This window comes from Acipenser ruthenus, chromosome 1 (genome assembly GCF_902713425.1).
Source record: "Acipenser ruthenus chromosome 1, fAciRut3.2 maternal haplotype, whole genome shotgun sequence".
Taxonomy (NCBI): Eukaryota; Metazoa; Chordata; class Actinopteri; order Acipenseriformes; family Acipenseridae; genus Acipenser; species Acipenser ruthenus.
In genome coordinates this window covers 45,097,242-45,120,029 of record NC_081189.1, presented here as the reverse complement: position 1 = coordinate 45,120,029, position 22,788 = coordinate 45,097,242, and the positions used below count along the sequence as shown (strand labels likewise).

The window sequence follows — 22,788 nt, the reverse complement described above, 5'->3', positions numbered from 1 at the left end:
TGGGATTAGATCTGGCTGGAAACTGGACAACTAAACAATTACATGAAACCTAACACTGTAATTCTACTTCCTGTAAAAAATATAATTATTAAAGTATACTGTTAATAGATGTGAATGAATGAATCAATCAATCCTTGGAAATTGTGGCCTGTGATTTGATTAAAACCTCGTCATAGGAACAAAAATAGATTGAACTATTGCCCAAACATCCCTACACCACTGGGCAATAGTCTTCCTCTTACATGTGATTGTTTCACATCACTGTCAGTCCCGCCCCTTTTCAACGGAACATACCGGAACATACCGCCCGTCCCCAACAAGAGAAAATGGCTAAATGTGAAAACTGCTGTACAGCGATTCTGTGACTTAACAGAAAATGAATTACAAAACTTTTACTACTACTAAGATGTTCCAAATACTAAAATGGTGATTAAAATGTCTGTTTTCTGACTTTCTGAAATTCAACTCGACGATGTAAACAAATATAACGGCAGGGATCTGAACTGTATTATGCAGCAGGCGGAGAGCTGTACGCCAAAAAGACTTTGATAACTATGCGGTATGAACTTGAAAAACATTTTCTGTTATTTAGGTTTTTTATTTATTTATTTGTGCTGTATCAGTATCTCTGTGTGTGGTGTGTAATGTATAATGTATTATATATATATATATATATATATATATATATATATATATATATATATATATATATGTGTGTGTGTGTGTATTTATATATATATATATATATATATATATATATATATATATATAATGTATGTATATTATATAGAATGTATATAAATATAGCCAGTGTACACCAATGCACAAACCGAGCGAAAAAAACTAAACCTATTGATGTGTAGACAGCAAGGGAAGTGGATGCACAAAATGTATTTTCTGAATTTGTGTTTGTATCCTGTGCGCATTGGACTGATCCATTTGAACTTCATAAGGAGGTCTCAAAGTACAGATTGGTATTATTATTTTTATTACATTTTATTATTTCAATTTTGAATTGCAGAACTAATATTTTATACAACATGCACCCATTTAATCAATCAGATCACAGTAAATTTTTAAAAGGATTCGTTTAAACTACAGTCGATTGAACTCTCCCCAATATGTATAAACTTAGGGAGTTCGGATCTTCACTTTGTCTTCATCAGTCAGTCACTTCACAAAAGAGCAAAGCAGTGAAGTGTTAACTTCATTTCATTCAGATAAGGGAGAGAAGCTGATCTTCAGTAGTGTGCCATGCCATGCCCTGCCAGCTAAAGGAGGCAACACATCGAAACCTGTTTCATCACCTGAAGCAACGACATCCCATTGAATACAGTAAATGCAGTGAAAAATGACAGCCCGACAAGACTACTAAATCAGCCATCGAAAACAAAAAACAAACCCCTATCTCTGAATCAATGTTGTGCCCTATGAACCAGACAATAAACAATGGAATCCAATTACCGATGCAGTAACGTATCACGTTGCGAAAGATATGGTTCTTGTCTACACTGTAGAAAAAGAAGGCTTTAGAAAGTTATTGAAAACGATCGACAAGAAATACCAACTCCCAACTCGCAAGTGTTTTTCATGTGTGAGCAGCCGAAGAGTTAACCCGTATATCTCTTCCCCACCCCCAGGACCACGTACCTGTGGTCAAGCCGAACGACTCATTACATACATTAGTCTAACTGTGCACTACATTGATTTGATTCTAATTAGAATTTATGCAGCAAGTGCTTGCAAACATTGTACTTTCCTGAAGACTACAGTGGTGAAGCACTCGCACAAGGTTTGCAAGATGCTCTGCCTGCCTGGACAGAAGAGCAGCAAATCAGCATTGCTACACACCAACGTCGTCAAAGATGCAGAACTAAATGTGTGGACTAGACTTAAGTGTTTTGGACACAGACTTCACCTTGTTATCGGTAAGTCTTTATTTCAGTTCCGGGTCTTAATACATGAAAACTCAAAGAAAGGAAAGCATGTGATGTTTTGTAAACAATTTAAACGTACATAATTAGCTTGGGATCGTATTATATAAAAGCAGCTTTTAAAACTGCTTCTACGTTAAGTCTTTTTTTGCATCAGGCTGTTAGACATTATTAGCAGTTTAAAGAACTATATACAGAAAAGAAAGGTACAGTTTTGCATAAATTTGCAAAATTAAAAAAAATAATAATTTGGCTAATGACTTAACTATTACAATCCCTTTCAAAAAGGAGTAATATTTTTGACTTGAGTAGAAATTAAATGCAGGAGGGAATTGTATCGCTAATGTTATTGTTATCTTACATAATGGGATAAAATGAATATCAAAGTGGCAATTTATTTTAAAATCTGATCTGTAGTACTAGACTAGTTGGTTGTCGTTTGTTTTATCTTTCTCTTGTGTACAGCAACATACACTTTCTGGTGACATTAATTCAAACTTGGCGATTTACATTTTTATATATATTTTTTTATATAAATTATTCCTTACATTTGTGTGTGGTTTTTTTTAAGGAAAACAGCGTGAAAGGGGATAAGCGCATTGACCATGCCATCGGTGTGAGCAAGAGGCTGGTGAGCGCTTTCTCTTACAGCTGGAAGAAAAGAAAAGCTCTGAACTTAGCACAAGCTGAGCTCAATCTATCAGCACCAGCTGATGACACAAACACCTACTTGCTGGGGATCACGTCTGCAAATGATTCAAAGGGTGCTGGAATGGGAAAAGGCAATTGCACAAGTCCTAACTGCTGACAGAAAAAACAGGCACTCACTACCTACATGGCAGGACATTGATGTGCTTGATTCATTGAATAAGTCTTTGAGAACATTGGTGGATTTCACAGACATTGTCAGGTGAAAACTATGTCCATGTCTCCTACCTCAAACCTATTTTGCATCTGCTTAACAACAAGATTTTGGCTGTTGAGGAAGATGAGACTGAACTTGCAAAGTCAATCAAAGAGAAGATTCTGAGTTACTGGAATGAGAAGTATTCCAACTCGCACACCCAAGATCTACTTGATGTCTCCTCTTATCGACCCTAGATTCAAAGTGCAGTATATCAGTGAGGACAAGGTTTGCTGCCATAGCCAGTAACACTGAAACTGAATCTCAGGGAGTAGGAGAAGCAGCAAATAAAGGGGCACCTGCTAAAAAACTTAAGACCTTGGGCAGCTTTTTTTTAAGTCAAGTGTATCAGGAGCTACTAATGCCTCTATTTCTTGAAAAAGACAAAATATTACTTTGATGTAAATCATTCCATGCATACTGCTTTGACTGATGGTGAATCAGATCCATTGATCTGGTGGAAAGCTCAACAGATTAATTTACCTAGACTCCGCAAACTTGTACAGAAGTATGTGTGCATACCAGCAACAAATTCTCCATCTGAGAGAGTTTTCAGTATCTGTGGTAACATTGTTACTTGCAAACGTATAAAACTAAAACCTGGCGCAGGTGACAAACTTGTGTTTTTGGCAAAAAAAAAAAAAAAAAATGTACAGAAGAAGTTGTAGCAGGGGGAAAATAACTACAGCTGGGATAGCTGAGGGAATGAGACATCTCCGCCCTGACAGGCACGGGCTGTGTAGCTATGTAGTCTATTTTTGTGTAGTCTTTGTTGTCAGGGCGGGAGTTCTTAATGCAAAACTCCATGGTAAGTCTGAGTCAGGGCTTGATTATTGAAGGTATAGTAATAATTTAATTACCTGAGTCAGACGTAATTGGGGAAGGAGCTTTTGTGGGTGAAGGGAGTTCATTTTAAAACACAGCACACAATAACATTGCACAAGAAAAGTGCTTAACAATTCCAATCCTCACGTGTCATGAGTTCTTGCAATCCTCTGCACCAACCACCCTGTTACAATAGTATGTACAAAATGAACCTTGATCAAAATGTTGTATATCATGATTTTCTATATATATATATATATATATATATATAATATATATATATATATATATATATATATATATATATATATATATATATATATATATATAGAAAATATATACGTAAAGCATATTGCCCACTCCTAACAAGGGCCTTAATCTCTGGTAAAGAAAACCTTGACTGTTACCTTTCAAACTAGGTTTAATCACTGTTCCAAGTCAATCTGCTGGTAAATACAGTATTTGTGTGTTACCTTTTTTTCTGCTTGATGAAAGAAAATCTCTGTTTTACACACCCTCTGAATGTTGTCTGTCAATGTAGACTTAAATGAAATCAAGAATAGTGTTTGGTTCAGCGGCAATACAGTAACCACAATAGCAACAGGCCTCCAGTTTCAATGACGAGTTGAAGAAATCAAACAACTGGATGCAGTCTGATTTACTTTCAGCAACTTTTTCAGCATATCAGCTTAACACAGGCACTGTGCGCTCTTCTCTAGCAAAGCCAGGAAGGAGTTTTTGAAAATTTATGAACACACTATGGAAACAAGTTACTGAACAAGCAGCACAATAGCATTGGCACGTAGATTACTAGATATTTTTAATACATTTTTTTTTGCTAATAACTTCAGTAGCTTAAATACTGAATCATAGAAATTACTCTTGAGGAAAATGTTTGTATTTGTTAGTAACAAAAACAAGTGCTGCATAAAACCAACAGCACTAGTTTTCTATTGGGTTATATTGCTTAATTTTGCATACAGACTGAAGTGAACACAAACCGCAGCTGTGCTAATTTTATTTTGTTCAACTTTAATTTACAAATTAGAGGGCTGTATTTGTTTGTTTTCAACTGTCTTTTTTTTTTTTTTTTTAAAGAGCGAAAAATAAGATTGTCAAATTTGAGAGATAATTGAGACTAACCGTAAGCTGCTGGAGTCCAAGCAAGAGTCTGTTAACTTAATATGTACTGATGCACAATGAAAACGCAGCAGTCTAAGTTTTACAGCAGTAGCTCATTGGACACATATATAATGTTATTTACGTTTCAAATAGTGAGCAGGTAGGTTTGTTAATTGTTTGAGTAGTATTGTTCCTTGGGATAACAATACTGAGCTCAAGTCATGCGATTTCATAAAAACACCAGATGCTCAGTTTTTGGTATTTGAGTTGAGTTAGAATTGCCAAAATGAGTTGATTTTAAGAATCTGTATAAATAGCCATTTGAAAAGACAGTTAACACAAGAACAGTAAAAGATACGACCACGCCAAGCTTGAGTAATGAAGATCGCCTGGTTGCTACGGTATGATTGAAGGCAGCCTGTCTGTTGCCCGGAGAATGAGATGTTATGCTTCAACAATCAGTAGACTAGACCAGAGAAACCAGGATTTTACTTTGATTTTACACTTAATGTATAGCTGTATGCAGGGCCGACCTTAGGCTGTGCGGGGCCCTGTGCAGTGATGACTAAGTGCGGGGTCCAGAACATCAAATGAATGTTACAGTAGCAACCATATCTTAGTTGGTATATAGGTGCATCGTGTAATCATATGCACCTACATATACTAACGTTGAGATACGGTAAATAATATTAATGATATTAAAAGGTTAATAAATAGTTGTTTTAGTTTCTTATACTTTATCATTATATAATTCACAACAGCCTCCTATTTAGGAGTGTGTCTAGATTCCAGGTCCACGCTGTCCACTCTGTCGGAGAACAGAGTATAGAGAATAGCCGCTTGTCTGAAGCTTTTTCAGCTCAACAAAGAGCTTACAGTTGTGATGTTTTAGAGGCTTCTGGGCTTGATAGCAGCAGCTTCCCAGACCCTGCCTTTGAATCTTCTGCAGATCCGTTCTCTCCAAGCCTGGTTCAACAACAGGGTTTTTTCAGCCTGCATTGAACCTGGGCCTGAACCTGGCACTGTCTGCAGGCGCTATCCTGGTGGGCACAGCCTGCCCACCTGCACTTAGGTTATTATCATGGATGTGTCCAGCCTTGGCTGGGGCGCCATTTGGAACGACAGGGGAGCGCAAGGAATATGCAAACCCTGGTGTTTCTAGCCTTGCAGAATTTTTGTACATTTCCGCCACTCGCCTTGCATCCGCTGTGCCTGGAAAAGATCAGACAGGACTGGGCCAGGGTGCAATTAGTAGCCCTTTGTTGGCCCAGGAGACACTGGTTTTCAACCCTGATGCAGCTCCTGAGCGGCCAGACGTGCAGTTTTGCTGAAACGCCGCGACTTGCTCAGTGAGGCGCGGAGGACATTGTGGCATCCCGACCCATCGAGCCTACAGTTCTGGGTCTGGCCTCTGAACGGCAACATTTGAGCCATCTGGGGTTATCTAATAGGGTCATTGACAACTTAGAGTGCCAGAGCGGCGTCCATGTATGGGTAGAAGTGGGGTGCGTTCCAAACGTGGTGCCTGCCTAAGGGTTTTGACCCCACGACCTGTCCCATGGCAGTTATACTGCAATTTTACCTTTTTTTAAGACCTATTTGATGAAGGGAAATCCCCCTCTACATTTAAAGCTCTGTTTTGCAGCCATTTCAGCTTGTCATATTATGATTGATTCAGTCTCTCCAGGAATTAATTTCCTGGCAGGGCAATTTTTAAAGGGAGCTCGGCGGCTTCGGCCACCTATGAAGGACATTGTCCCTCGCTGGAGGCTTAATGTGGTGCTTGAAGCTTTCTTGCTTGCAATCACATTCACTAAGCAGGTGGGTGAGATTGCAAGCTTTTTCAATTGCTAAAGCCTGCTTAATTCTTGCAGAAGCCAGGGCGAAAGTTACACTTTGCACCAATCCTGCTTTTTTTTGCCGAAAACCATCTCGGCATTCCACATTAACCAGACGGTGGAACTTGAGGCTTTTCATCCGCCTCCTTTCTACTCTGATAGCGCGTCATTGAAAAGATCCACCAGGAGGCGAAGTTGAGACGGCACAGAAGATGCTGTTTCAGCAGAATTAAATTAATGATGTCTCGTATTTCAGTAATTTGTCAAGGTCTGTGTCGGAGTGTTTTTAGATTTAGGGACCTGATAACCAGTCACAAGTCCCAAGGGCAAGCTCAGTTACGCGTACTGTTTAACCACTCTGGGGTAACCCTTAAACAGTAAAATTATTAGCAATGCACAAACACGGAAACAAACACTCGGAGGTTTATAACCAAATCAACAGTTTATTATGTTATTCAGGATAAATGCGCCATGCTGGATTTTACCACAGAGCTCAACAGCTGTGATTACAATGCACACGAGAAACTTTGCAGACACACATTTGGCAATCATTTTAAATCAACATAGATAAACATTCTAGTTCCAAATACATATGTACATCTGTAGCTGTCAGCAATCCTTGTACAAAACAAGACAATTATTGATTTTTCCACAACTTTAACCCCTTTTTATACAAGCTTAAAACCAATGTCCTACCACTTCCAGGAAGAGAGAGCGCACGCTTCAAATCAGCACTTCCCTATGTAGCAGCACGCATTTCTCTGTCTACAAAGACTGCACAATTCAATTGTAAAAAAATAAATAAATAATCTGCAATCAAATCTTTAGTTGATTAATCTGATTTTAATCTGTTAATCGGAACAGCCCTAGTTTTTTCTACATTCTATCTATCTATCTATCTATCTATCTATCTATCTATCTATCTATCTCGACTTGTTTTGCCTGGCGGAGTGAGAGCGGTGTGGAGTGGTGGTGTGTGCATGAGCGCTGCTGGCAGGTTTGTCGGTCTTTTCCTCTTGTTTGTTTTTATATTGTTTTGCATTTCTTGTTTAAAGTGTACTGGTGAACAGTTCTATGTGCTGAGCTGACGCTCTGTCAGCGACAACGGGCAGGATGGCCGGCACAGGAGGGAGGCCGCTGCTAAACTTTTCGTTTGAAAGGTTAACCCGCCGGCATGGAGTTAAAGTTTCCGCCGAGGGGTTTATCCCTTTGGAGGAATGTGTGCTCGCTATTGGGGAGGTAGTCGGTTGTGAAAAACGTAATATCGGCTTCTCGCATGAGTGGATCGATCGTGGTTTTTTTAGGTACAGGGGAGCTAGTGTCTATGGTTGTAGAAAAGGCGATTGTTGTCAATAATACGTTTCTCCCCGTAATTCCTTTAGCTGTCCCTGCTAGGAAAATCACCCTTTCTAATGTTCCCCCGTTCCTGAAAAATGAAGTGATAGAGAGGGAGCTGGCTAGATATGGGCAGCTCATTTCTGGGCTGAAGAGAATCCCTTTAGGCTGCAAGTCACCACATTTGAAACATGTTATGTCATTCAGAAGGCAGTTGTTTATGATTCTAAAAAACATCGATGAAGATCTTAACATCACGCTTAAATTTAAGGTGGATGGCAGTGATTATGTCATTTATGCAACCTCTGACTCTAAGTGTTTCACATGTGGGACTGAAGGTCACCTCGTGAAAAACTGTCCCGAGAAAGAGTAGGGAGCGGGATGGGAGTAAGGGAGACGAGACTGCTGATAAGCAGAAGCCAGGACCGGCCGGTGCTGGGCTCGCCGGCGGATCAGTACCTGCGGGCAGCTCGGAGGGCGAGCAGGCTAGTGACGTGGGGTGGGGGGGCAGCTGAGCCCCAGGAGGCAGGCAGTGATGCTGTGTTGGGGGCAGAAAGCCAAACAAAAATACAAGATACAGCAAAAGACAATGAGAGCGCAGAAAGTCACGGAACAGAGGGAGAGAGTGAGCAAATGGACACAGAGACGGTTGCTAGTGTGTGGGGTGATGTTCAGATACAGGTAGAAGGGGTAAAGTTCGCCGAGGATAGTGAGGTTTTTAGATTGCCGGGAGAAAAAAGGATGAGTGAAACAGAGGGCAGTGCTGTCACAAAAAAACGCAGCGTTTCTTCTGACGGCAGCAGTGTTGGTATGGAGCCTGGGAGCTCTGCAGAGACGTGCGGCGCGCAGGCTGTCAGCACAGTGACAGACAATCCCGCTGTAGACAGTGAGGATGAAGGCAGTCTCACTGACTCCTCTCAAGCATCGCAATCGCTGGGTGCGTATAAACCCCGGGGAGGGTACAGTGTTCAAAGTATCAAAGATTTCCTGGAGCAGACGAAAGGGCGAAGGGGAATTGCTGTTGAGGATTTTTTTCCCGATTTATTGATTTGTTTCTGAGCTCAGTACGAGGTTTAAAACAAATCGTTTCTGCTCAGGAAACGTTTAGTACTCAGGAGCTAGTGCGCCTCAAATACATATCGAGCAAACGCCGTGGCAATGTTAAACAGTCAGTCCTGATGGCCAGTACACTCCTAATACTCTTTCTCTTTACTGTCTGCTTGTTTTTCTTTTCTGAATATCAATGTGTTTCCTTTTCAAACTCTGCAATGGTTAGCTTTAATATCGGGTGCCTTAATATTAATGGCTGTAGAAATGCTTGTAAAAGAGCCACATTGTTTGAATTTATCTTGCAGAAAAATCTGCATGTTACGTTTTTGCAGGAGACTCACATAGATGGGGGAAATCAGGTTGATTGGGAAAAGGATTGGAAAGGGGAGTTTTTTTTCAGTAATGGAACTAATGTGAGTGCTGGGGTTAGCATTTTGTTTTCTGAGGGGTTTAAACCGAGCTTTGTAGTTGCCTGTGAAGTCATACAAGGACGGTTACTCAGAGTCCAAGCGGTTGTTGAAGGCAGAGTCTTTGTTTTTGTTAATGTGTATACACCTACTGATGGTAGGGAGAGAGTAAGCTTCCTCCAGAGGCTTGAAGGTATGTTGGTCGGATGTAAAACCGATGAGGTGTTAGTTTTAGGTGGGGATTTTAATTGCACAGCTGATAGTAGATTAGATCGGAATCACATTGAGCCACATCCTCAGTCTGCCAGGGAGCTGGTTAGAATTGAAAACTATATGGTACTAGTTGATGTGTAGAGAAACATTAATGCAAAGGATAGGCAATATACATGGGTCAAAACACATGGCACTGATGTTTCCATGGCTAGATTGGACCGGTTTTATACTGTTAAAACAAGATTAAAAAATGTTTAAATTATGTTTATCAGCCCCACAAGCCTGTCAGATCACAGTTTAGTTTCTGCCAGCGTGTTGCTCCCCTCTCTGAGAATACAAAGTGCATACTGGCATTTTAATACTGCTTTGATTAATGACGAGCATTTTAGGAAAGTTTAATTTTTTGGGGGGAGAGATGGAGATGTAAAAAAAGAGACTTCTCCTCATTGCGGCAATGGTGGGATGTAGGGAAGGTGCAGACTCGATCTTTTTGTCAGCAGTATACTAGAAACGTCACAAAGAGCTTAAATAAAACCATCCTACAGGACATCCTACAGCTCCAGAGAGCTCTGAGGTCCAGTCCTAAAATGTAAAAAAAGGGGGTTAGCGGATCTGCTGGACGTAAAGGTGCAGGGGGCTCTGGTGAGATCGCGTTTCCAGAGCTTAGTGGAGATGGATGCACCCACTCACTATTTCTTTGGGCTGGAGAAAAAGAGTGCACAGAGCAAAGTGATTCATTGCCGGAGGACAGCGGCTGGGCAGGAGCTCAGGGAGCACGCAGAGATCCGGAAGCTGGCTGTGGGTTTTTATAAGGACCTGTTTACAGCAGAGGCGGTGGAGGAAACTGGGGAATCACAGTGTTTCTTGCAGGACCTCCCTCAGCTGCCTGAGGAGGAAGCCAAGGGGCTGGAAAGTCCTCTGACACTGACTGAACTCTCTGATGCCCTGCAGGGGCTGAACAATGGAAAGACACCTGGACTTGATGGCCTCCCAGTGGAGTTTTATAAAAAGTTCTGGTCTCTGCTGGGAGAGGACTTGTTGGATGTTTTCAGGGAGAGTGTGCAGGATAAAGTTCTGCCTCAGAGTTGCAGAAGAGCGGTCATCACTCTTCTCCCTAAAAAGGGAGATCTGTGTAATATTAAAAACTGGAGACTTGCGTCGTTGCTCTGTGCCGATTTATAAATCCTTTCCAGAGCCCTCGCAAACCGTCTCAGGACTGTGATAGGGCGGGTGGTGCAAGGAGACCAAACATACTGCGTTCCAGACAGATGGGTAAACTGGAGATGGACCGACTGCCAGATTATTATAGGAGCCTGTTGAGGGCATGGCAGTGCAGTGCGTGTTGAGCAGAGGGGCACTGAAAACATTAATCTTGATTGGCTCCTAGAAGAGCCGTTAATATATAATACTTTCTTGAAGTGTGATATTGTTCAGTCTGCTACTTTTATACATAGGTTAGTGAAGGCAGGTGTTGTAAAGCTTAAAGCCCTTTTAGATTTCAACACCTACAGCTGGGTGACTCCTCAGTGGTTAGTGTCTGCCCTGGGGATGCGGTCTGTCCGCACTGCTGAGCTTTTCCTTGCCCAGGTGCGTGCTGCTCTCCCCGGTGAGGGGCTGGAGCTCTTAAGCCAGCTGTTTAGGGAACAGAGAGTTCTGCACACGGATTCCCCCTTTCCATCACTGTTAGTGTCCCCAGCGATCAGTCAGGCTTCTGATGAGCAGGGTTACTTACTGACAGTAGAGGGTCTGAGAGATCTCCCTCTGTGTACAGTAGAGGGGAAACAGCTGTATAGGGTGTGTGTAAAGGGCCGTTACCAGCAGCAGCTCAGGGCAATACCAGACACACACTGGAGAGAGAGAAGCTGGGGGTGGCGGAACAGATAGTGCCAGCTTGGAGAACCCTGTATAAGCCACCACTGCCAAAAAGATCGGGGGATCTGCAGTGGAGGATCTTGCATACCATCATTGCCGTTAACTCCTTTGTGAGCATCATAAACCCTGAGGTGAAAGATTCCTGTCCATTTTGCTCACAAAGGGAAACTGTTTACCATTGTTTTGTGTTCTGCACCAGATTAAAACCTTTGTTTGCTGCTCTGAAGGAATTGCTTGCTGGATTGGGTTTTGTGTTCTCTGAGGTGTCTTATTTTTGGTTTTAAGTATTGTAAAAAGAGAAAGTACTCAAAACAGCTGGTGAATTTTTTTTATTGGACAGGCACATTAAAATTAGCAATTTTAAAGAGCAGAAAAAACAAAATGAATGACGTTTTAAATACTGATCCTTTTGTCATTTTTAGAATGCTTGTATTAACACGGGTTAGACTGGATTTTAATTTTTATAAAGCCATGCATAATATAGCAATGTTTGAGTAAGTCTGGTGTGTAGACCGTGTGTTGTGTGCTGTTAAGGATGGTGATCTGGAGGAGCATCTGTGATGTGAATTTTTATGTGTCCATAATATTTTATGTATTTTGTTCACCTTGGGTGGATCTGAATTGATTTTGTGATAATATCTGTTTTATAAATATTGATTTTGTGTATTTTATTTAATTGTTTTTTCAAAAAGTAAAAACTATCTATCTATGTATCTATCTATCTATCTTAAGAAATCTAAGACGGCAGACCTGAGTAACCCAAATGTTCGACACATTAACTAAATAGCTCATGAATTCAGCTACATTGAATTGTATTAATCGATTAGATTTACATTAGCTGCAACAACATAAATCTGTGATTCTATGCATCTAACCAAAGCGTGGGTATTTTTAATCAACTAAATGTGTTTATAAACTAACAACCTTAACTTTCACAGTAAAATGAAGAGGCTTACGAACACAAAACATTATTTTACAATGTATTGTTACTTGTTATCTACTAATTGTCCATAGTTTTTTGGCTTGCTGAAGAAAGATTTAATTGATAACTCTGTAAAAGTGTGATGCAACATGTTTCCTATCACTTTCCCACACAACACAAACCTTCTCTCTTATGTATGTGGATGAGTGCGGGGGGGTCATGTGAGTAGTCCAGACCCACTGAGAAACTATCGTCATCTATGATTGCCAAGGAATAAAACATCAATAAAAAAATGTAATCATGTTTACTGGCGCCAGAATTTAATGTTGCTGGTGGTATGTAAGGTACCCTAGCGCTAGAATCTAGTACCATAGCGCCATATTTGCACCCCTGAGCGTTTTGCGCTCACGTAATGAACACACTAAATCTCACGACAGTCCGGTTAAGCATGAGGCCCCCTAAACAGTGGGGGCCCTAGGTGGCCATGTTGCTCGTCTTGCCTTAAGGCCGGCCCAGGGTATATGGAGATGTACAAAAGTGGCCACAGCAATATTCTAAAATTTGATAAATAGATACATGCAAGATTATTTTGATCCAACACAAGAGTGCAATAACATGGTACGTTTCATAAACAGCTAGTAGTGCTCATATTTTATTTACAAAGTTTGTACAAGCAATGGAAAAACATACTTCTGTAGCGTTACATAGCGGTTCTGTTAATAAGTAAGTGTTTTAAAGAAACTTCCATTTACCAGCTTTTCCGCTCCAGTCGCAATGCTTGATTTAGAGTCTTGCATCAGGCCGGGTACCCACAGGTGTCCACGGCTGACCTGCAAAGCAGGATGGTTTCAGGTCGGAATGTGAACTTTCACAGTTTGCAGTCCGGGTGCGGTTCAAAAAATGTCATTTTCGGGTCAGGCTCGGGTCTGAATCGCCAAAAATGTTTTCTGTCCTTTCAGTGTACTCATCTGTAACCCTTTCCCAAATAACGTATTAAAAGGTAAATGTACGCATTAAAGCAGGAGGCGATTAGGGAGGAGTCAGCTGATTAAGCAGTGCTCAAACAAGCGGTTTGTATTGCCGCTTGTTTGATACATCACAAGATTCTTTTATAACGTCTGCTTGGTGATATTATAAGCGTATGTGGACGAGGTTAAACAAAACATCGTGAAGGGTTTATATCATGTGGTGGATAATAGTTTGAGAGGTAAATGAGAAGTGTGGAATTCTTTTTAAAATCATAGTGAATGAAAAAAATGAACATGTCACTGGATTCTTTGCTTGTAAGACCTGTCATTATGTTTTTGTGTACAAAACTGGTACATCATCCCTGTGAAAGCACAGATGTAGCTCCCTTTCAACTGGTGGCACAAAAGGAATAGACAGGTATTTTATAGTAAAGTAAGTAGAGATAGTTAATATGTTACAATGTTAAAATATATCCAGACCACTAGAGAAAGCTACCACGCTGTATATCCTATTGTATAAACTCAATCCATCGAGAATGGTAGCGATATCTTGTGTGAATGTGAGGGAGCCAGTCGACGCAGGCAATAGGTAAAGGACAAACACTTGCGGGTTCGAGTCGGGTTGCAGGTCTTATCAAAGCGGGTCGGGTCGTAGGTAAGATGATGGTGCTGCTGCAGGTTCGGGTCTGGGTCGGCCCCGTGCAGGACTCTGGCTTGATTGATTGTCTCTTTCTTTCTATCAAGAAGCCAGGTGACATAAGGAAGTAAAGCACACAGTGGCAAATTAATTTCTGTTTTGCATTTTTTTTTCTTTAGTATAATAGCGGGAGATTCAAATAAAGGGACGATAAATATTTCATATCAATAAATCCAATATACTAACCTTAAATCTTAATATTTGGCTTTAAGTAGTATTATTATTTATTAATTAATTAATTAATTAATTAATTAATTAATTAATTAATTAATTAATTTTGTATTATTTTTTTCCTCAACATTTAAAATGTTCTTTCCTCTTTCTTAGCCTGAACACTGAACCAAAGGTAGGAGAGGACAATTCTGAGGAATCTGGTCAAAAACGGAGCCACAGAAAAAGAAAAGATGATTATGAAGAGGACTTTGATTTCGACAGTGACCCTGATGATTCTGACAGTGATTTAGAAGATAAACCAGATGTCAAAGAAAAGCCAACTGAATCACCTAGGCCTAATAAGAGAACAGGGGAGTCTAAGCAGGAAGAACGAGCATCAGAAACAGGGAATCGAGAGCTCCCTGACATCTCTTCAGTTAAAATGCTGAACCCTACAAAGCAGTAACAGAGAAGATGAGAGTACTGTGCTTTTTTACAGTACATCACTCATCTTTATCTTTTGAATGCTCCCCCTAGAAGGCCCTAGTGATTTTATTTTCATATCTGAATTCCCTACAAGACAAATAGCATACTTGCAATGTGTAGCCACCAGGTGGTGCCATTCTCATAAGCTTTTCTTTTATATCTGAATCCACTTTATGTAAATAAAAATGCAAAGTGAGTGGAATATAGACCCAGAAAATTGCACACAACATTTTGAAGGAGGAAATGCATAATATCAGCTCAATCCATTCAATAGGTAAATTTCTCTAAAGTATGTACTGTATAGAACATTGCTTAAAGTATTGCAAATAAATACTTCCAGACTGTATTTGTTATATTTTCTCAGACCATCATATTTAATACAAGAGTAACCCCATGTGTTGTGTTTCAGGAAATGGCATACCTCAGTGACTGCAAACAATTGTCTTATCCATTGGGGAGATGTATTTACATCAAGTTCTAAGAGTCACAAGTTTTCATGGAAACAAACCAACCATATACATAGTCTCACCACAAATGATGTAAAGAAAGGTTGGTGCTGTAAGAACAATTCTATAATTAATAATATAGAGTTTATCTAGGTTGATTTAGTATTTAATTGACAAGGATTTACTATGAACACACATACACACGCTGGACACAAGGAATGTTTAATCAATAGTAGTATTTTATTAAGTACATAAATATTAAACCGAAATCAGAAAAGTCAGAAAGTAAATCTTAGTGTCTATGCACAGAAAAACAAGTCCAAGCTTTCATACTATGCTAAGCAGCTGGCAGGCCAGTGAAATCTGATCTGGCTTGCGCACTCAAATAATACACTCGCAGCACTCTTGCTAATATACACCCACACACACAACCTAAACTGAAATGGTGCCGACACCTTAGAGTATATTCCATTTAAGCTTACTAATGGTATGTAGATTAAGGCTATAGCAAGTTTACTTTTAAAATAAACTCAACAGTATGAGGTAGATTACTTCTAGTTATTTCATTGAGTTTCATTAAAAGTTGTTCTATACGCAAGGTGTGCAAACTAAATAATTAACAATTCAATTCTATGTGAATATGTTACAATTAATTTAATTTCATGAAAGGAAAATGCAACTGGAATTATACTTAATGGTTGTTGAAGCTTAGGCTTTTGGTTGGCTGGTTTGGAAACTCAAATCTGTTGAAGTGTCCAGTATAAAAGGCTCTCCTCTCAGCAACGGTCTTCAGTCCACAATAGAATTAACAAACTAGGCAACAAAGTCTTCAATCCCTGGTAGGATCAACAAACAGCTGCAAAGTCTTCACTCCCAATGGGATCCACAACAGCGCCCGTCCGCTCGGTCCTCTTCACTGAATCCTTAGCTACGCCGGTAGCAGGGCACAGATTATTTTGGATACTGTAGCTTTAGGTGCACAGCAGGCCTCAATCTTGTAGCATTTGGTCGTTGACTTGCTTGTAGCTTGCTTTCTCTTCTTGGGTCCTGTACTCAGGCACAGTGCTGGAGTTGCAGCTTTGTTTAGCAGAGTGACAGCACCTTGTTTAACAATCGATCTGGAGCGCAAAATGTTTACTTTTGCTTGAATATAGTCTTTTCACTCTGCTGAGTAGGTGTCATTTGTGTATCTTGCCTCTAAAACTCGCAGTCCTTTGATGGTTAATGTATTTTTTCCCCTCAGGACATGTATACAGTGCCTCTAGTAAGTATTCACCCCCTTGCACGTTTTCAGTTTGTTGTGTTACAACCTGAAATCTTGATGCATTTAAATGGGATTTTCTTTCCTTTGATTTATACAACCTATTCAACAATTTGAAGAGGCAAGAGATTTTTTATTGTGAAACAGTTAATGAAAAATAAAAAAACTGAAATGTCTTGGTTAGATAAGTATTCACCCTGCTGAGTCAATACTTGGTAGAACCACCTTTGGCAGCAATTACAGCTGTGAGTCTTTTGGGGTAAGTCTCTACCAGGTTTGCATATCTGGATCGTGCAATATTCACCCATTCTTCTTGGCAAAATTGTTCAAGCTCTGTCAAGTTGGTTGGGGATCGTTGGTGGACAGCAATCTTAGTGTCTTGCCACAGATTCTCAATTGGATTCAAGTCCAGGCTTTGACAGGGCCACTCTAGGACATTCACTTTCTTGTTTTTAAGCCACTCCAGTGTCGCTTTGGCTGTGTGCTTGGGGCCATTGTCCTGCTGAAAGGTGAATCTCCGTCCCAGTCTTTTTCAGTCTTTCCTCAAGGATTTGCCTGTAGGTTTTGGTCTCTTTCAGTCTTTCCTCAAGTATTTGCCTGTATTTAGCTCCATCCATTTTGCCCTCTACCCTGACAAGCTTCCCAGTCCCTGCCGATGAAAAGCATCCCCATAGCATGCCACCACTATGCTTAACAGTACGGATGGTGTTACCTGGGTGATGTGATGTGTTGGGTTTGCACCAGACATAATGCTTTGCATTTAGGCCAAATAGTTCCATTTTTGTTTCATCGGACCACAGAGTCTTTTGCCACATCTTTTCAGTCTCCCACATGCCTTTTTGCAAATTCCAAGCAGGATTTTACATGGGCAGAAATGGCTTCCTTCTTGCCACTCTTCCATACAGGCCAGATTTTTGGAGTACCCAAGCTATTGTTGACACATGGACAGTTTCTTCCATATCAGCCATGGAACACTGTAGGTCTTTCAGAGTTGTCATTGGCCTCTTGCTGACTTTTATGACCAATGCCCTTCTTGCCCAGCTGCTCAATTTCCGGGTGGTGCTGTATACCTTCCTTGATGATCTAGACTCTTGATTCTTGACTGTGCTCCAAGGGATATTCAATGCCTTTGAAATCTTTATACCCCTCCCCTGATCTGTGCCTTTCCACAACTTTATCCCGGAGTTATTTTGAAAGCTCCTTGGTCTTCATGGTAGTATCTTTGCTTTGAATGCACTACCCAAATGTGGGACCTTACAGAGACACGTGTATTTAATCTGAAATCATGTGAACCACTTTTATTGCACACAGAGGGACTCCATTTAACTTATTGTGTGAATTCTGAAGGCAATTGGTTGCACCTGAGTTTATTTAGGAGTGTCATAGCAAGGGGAGTGAATACTTATCTAATGAAGATTTTTCAGGTTTATTTTTAATTGATTTTTTTTTTCACCCCCCCCCCCCCCCCTCCTTTTTTTTAAACAAAGTTGTGAGTAGGTTGTGTAAATCAAAAGAAAAAAAATCCAATTTTTAAATGCATCAAGATTTCAGGTTGTAACACAACAAACTGTGAAAACGTTAAAGTGGGGTAAACACTTTACAATTATAGGCACTGTATATACTTTGTGCCTTCCTTGCATCAAACTGCTTGTTGTGGTTGGGGCTTATCGACATATATACTTTATGTCTTCCTTGCACCAAACCGCTTTTTTGTAGTTATTCTTATCTGTCCATAATTCAACTGTCCTTTCAGCCTCACCCAGTCCAGATGCCCCCTACCCACGGTCATCTTCAGTTTAGTATTCCTGCCAGGAAAAGGAGCCCCTTTCACCTACTGTGGGCATTAGAGAGAAATCGCATACAGAATGTCCGTGCTCCTCAAAGATTGAATTTGTACATTTTTTTTCTTTTGTGTGTGTGTGTGTGTTTTGAAAATACAGAATGATGTTTTGTAAAGGAAAAAAAAAATAAGTCTCAAAGGTGTTTTTGAGAGTTACAGGGGAGGAGCTGTAGTGTAAAAAGCGTTAAAGCTGAAAGCTATTTCTTTGAAAAAGTGTTAAGCACTGAGTCTACTATAGGGTGTTCACCTAATTTGGATGATACGTATATTGATTCTGTTGGCTGTTTATGTAATAGAATGATACATTTTAGAACAGTTATGTTAATTAAGCTGTGGAAGTTTCTGGAAACAGCAGTGTAGCAAAATGGAAGCTGTGTACAAGATATGCTACACTCCTGCTTGAAGTCCTCAAAATAAAAAGAAGTTATTTCCTTTGAAATTTCAAACAGTCTCCTTCTTTCTTTTAATCTGTTCAATGCATAACACTTCCCTTGTTTTTCAAGCGATTCTTTGTCCACTTCTGAATGGTTCCCGTGTTTCAGTTCAGTGTCCACATTGTTTACTCCTGCAGTCCCTTTGCTGAAGTCCCAACTGCCCAACGCGACTCTGCTCTGTTTTTTTGGTTCTGATTTTATAGCAGTCTGTCAATTGATGCAGAATCGCACGCACCTGTGGCAATTAAAGTCTGGCTCCTGGAACTGGTACATGGCTAATTGTGCTCAATTATTAATTTGTGGAACAAACAAAGAAAAACAATACACACACATATTCAAAACAGTACAGTAAACAAATCACACAGCAAAATTCAAACTATCTTAAATAATAACAATTTAAACAAAACACACACCTACACACAATGAGTATAAATAAGATACCACCCCACACTAAATGAGTCACTTTGTTTTATTAATTAGGCGGCTGGTTGAATTTGTTTTCGATGTTTGAAATGGATACGTTTCTTACTTAAAAAAGAAAAATTGAAGGAAGAAAACAAAGTTATACCGAATCCCTTTGGATAATTTTTATATAATTTGTTTTATATTGTAGCGCCCGGCTATATGCAGGGGTTCTGGTGGTAAAATCAGTGAAAACTGCTATTTTATTTAGCTCCTTTTTCTCAATGGCTTTTGCGCTCTTATCGTGTTCTCTCTTGCTCTCTCATGTACCATACTACCAACTCAACTCTCCTCAATTGGTGCACAGCATTCCTTTTCATGGACGCTGACTCTGCCCACTCATCACTTATAGGCCCATCGGTATCCCCTTACACACACACACAGAGAAACTGACAGGCAGGCAGGCTACTCAAGGAAAGCGAGAGAACAATTTGATGGCAAAACACATTCACAACAGTGCAGAATGAAACAACAGCACACAAACATCACACCAACACAGCAATTTCCCAACCCTGTCTCCAGTGCATTATTAAGTCCATATTTTTGCCGTTCGCTTGCTGCCATTACATTGCCCCCCGCAGTCTGGATCGTAACACAAGGTGGGTGCGACCTGTGAGTTGACTTAGAGTTGGGTGACCTGATGGAATTGGATGTCTCTGGAGCTGAATGTGAACGCATTGGTGTAAGCTAAATACTGAAATTTTGTTCGCAAAGTCTGTCATTAGAGTAGACGTATGGAGTTAATAAATTACAATGGAATAAAGTTACTTAAAAGGCTTTAAACTGAGACACAGCTTTTCTCATGTATATTAATGTCACAATAACACTCTTTTTCTGTGTTGCGTTATTCACTTTTTTACATGTTTTATCTAAGATATGTAATCGAAATAGGAAAGGAGAGAGAGATGTATCGGTGCAATGTTTTGAGCCATACTTAATATTACCTGGTAGTAATTTAGTTTCAGACAATCATTAGAAATCTCTTGAAGTAGCTTTCTTTTCCATTAAATAAGAGAATAACAAGCCTGTGCTGTTTGTTTGTGTTTATTTGTCTTGTGTTGCAGAGGAGGATTAGGAGATGTGAGCTGCTGCCATGGAGCAGCACAAACCCCTGAGCACTCCCCTCACTGCATTTCACAGACATGCACCACATCCCCAGTTTGGAGAGCACAGTTTTGTGCACTGGATTGGAATTGGAGTGTATTTTCTGTTCGGGACTGTAACCTGCTGTCTACCCCCGATACCATCGCTGGTAGAGGGGCGGCTTTATTATTTATTATGCATTAAACATGGATGTTTTTGCACTCAAGTACTGACTGGGCATTCACTTCACTGTCACACCACTCACATCCTGTCTCAGGCCTATACCGTCCTTTATAAATGAATTGCCTCCCCAGGATCGAAAAAAGCATACGCTATTGTCAGGCTTTGGGGAAAAAGGAACCTGTGATCACTACATTTTTTAAAACCTTTCCTTGATGAAATTAACGTTTTGTCATCTTCAGGATTTCATTGGTACCATAATGGTAACAACATTCTATAATTTGTTTTCTGTTTGATATGTTCCTGTGATAGTGTGGTGAGAGCTGTGTTCCAAAATATAACAGTTCAATGGAAAATGTGGTTGCAATTGGTGTGTTCATCCTGGACACTGTATGGAAAAGGGGAAAGGCCCTGTGCAAGTATATCTACACCAAGAAGTAACAGAACGAAAGCATAAGGAAATGATAAGCCATTCACCAAGTGCTCATACTGCTCAATCAGACATTTATGTAGTGAAAGGACCTATTTTCATGCTAATTCCTTATTTCAATGTCTCTGGATTTATTGTTGACTATATGCATTGCATTGATCTTGGTGTAATGAGACAACTTACAACCGTGTGGTTTGATCGTATTTATCATAAAGAGCTCTGGTATATTGGAACAAGAATAAACAACATTAATTCTAAGTCCACCATCAAAAACATCACGCGACTCCCTAGATCAGTGGTCCTCAAAGAGGTTCCCGCGGGCAAATTCGTGCCTGCGAAGCTAGGCCATAGTGCCCGCGGCAGCTGTTCTTAATGTATGGGTCGTGAACACATTTCTGGCGGGTCATAGCATAGGAAAATAAATAAAGCTTTAACCCTTTACGGTCCTATGTCGGACCTGGTCCGACATTGCAATTATTCCTATCCGGTCCATGGTTTCTAGTCGTTTTTTCTCCAGAAAAAGCCGAGAAAACCATTCAATGGCCGAGTGGGAGCGACAGGAGCCGAGACAAGCCGATTAAAAAAATATATATATTAAAAAAAAAGGCGTATCTCATGAATAGTCATACTTGCCTCTGGCATCACATAGGGGCGGTATTAAGGAAACAAGCTGGATGGTACTGCATCAGCGCTCAGAGAATATGACGGACATTTGCAGAGCTTTTTTGAGATGTTATAGTAATAAAATAATGACTTGGATCGCATTAATGAGGAATTTGGTGATAAAATGAGTGATCAAGAGCTGATTGATCGGTATGTACGACTATTATTGTTATTATTTATTTCTTAGCATATGTGAAAGCGATAGTGAACGAAAGGGTGGTGCGGGGCTGGAGATGCCTAGTGAGTGCTTTGTTGATATGCAGGGCCTTTTAAACCCGTTTGACTGTGGAAAAAAAAGCACGTCTAAAATTAACTGCACGTGTGAAAATAAATTGGACCTGACATGCCTGACGCGCACTTAATAAATGGACTGCAAAGGGTTAAACACATTTTCCAACAAAAGTGTCACAGCAGTCTGTTGACAGTGGTGTTCGCTTATGCTGTGCTTCTACGTACTCGACATAATATATATATTTTTTTTTCCTGAAGGGCCTCTGCGATACGATCAACCAACTGAATATCTGCATTTTCAGAACAGAAAATAGGAGGCACTTTTTTACACAGAGAATTGTGAGGGTCTGGAACCAACTCCCCAGTAATGTTGTTGAAGCTGACACTCTGGGATCCTTCAAAAAACTGCTTGATGAGATTCTGGGATCAATAAGCTACTAACAACCAAACAAGCAAGATGGGCTGAATGGCCTCCTCTCGTTTGTAAACTTTCTTATGTTCTTATGTTCTTATTTTCTCTGCGGTAACCCAAACATAAGTTAGCTGGGTGGGGCATAAACTGTGTCTGTTTCCGTTGCAGGTACTGACAGTAAGTTTAACCAATAGGAGAGTTTTATGCAGCTGTCCAATAATAAGCAAGCACAAGCACTGAATGAAAATTGGCGAGTAAGTGACCAATGGGAAAGTAAAAGATCTGACAGCTGTCCAATCATTCGTGAACAGAGGCGGGTTGTTAATATGCCACTTAAGCACTGAATTTCGGCAACTGTTATTGATAATATTTCACTAATTTGTATTTAATTTTCTCTCTATATATATTTTCATTTCAACAGGCAAGGGAAACGCCGTAGTAGGTTTAGTTACCAACGATCTTTATGAGCGATCTTTAAACGGAATTTTGCCAAATTGAAACAAAGCGAGACGCTATCCATCCTCTTTTATTTTAGTTTACTCATAGTTATCTGTGTAAACATGCTATTTACAAATATTTGCATTGCATATTTCATATAGCCTAAATTATTTAAAGAATAA

The 22,788-nt window shown here is 40.1% G+C and overlaps 1 protein-coding gene across 1 annotated transcript in view; it reads left to right on the top strand.

Moving 5' to 3' along the window:
* c1h9orf85 (chromosome 1 C9orf85 homolog) overlaps positions 1–18,719 on the top strand; it is a 37,646-nt gene extending 18,927 nt beyond the window's left edge. Inside the window, exon 4 of the mRNA XM_034034514.3 lies at positions 14,415–18,719. Coding sequence (XP_033890405.1) covers positions 14,415–14,706 — 292 coding nt within the window. The 3' untranslated portion in view covers positions 14,707–18,719. The remainder of the gene's footprint in view (positions 1–14,414) is intronic.
* The last annotated feature ends 4,069 nt before the right edge of the window (positions 18,720–22,788 follow it).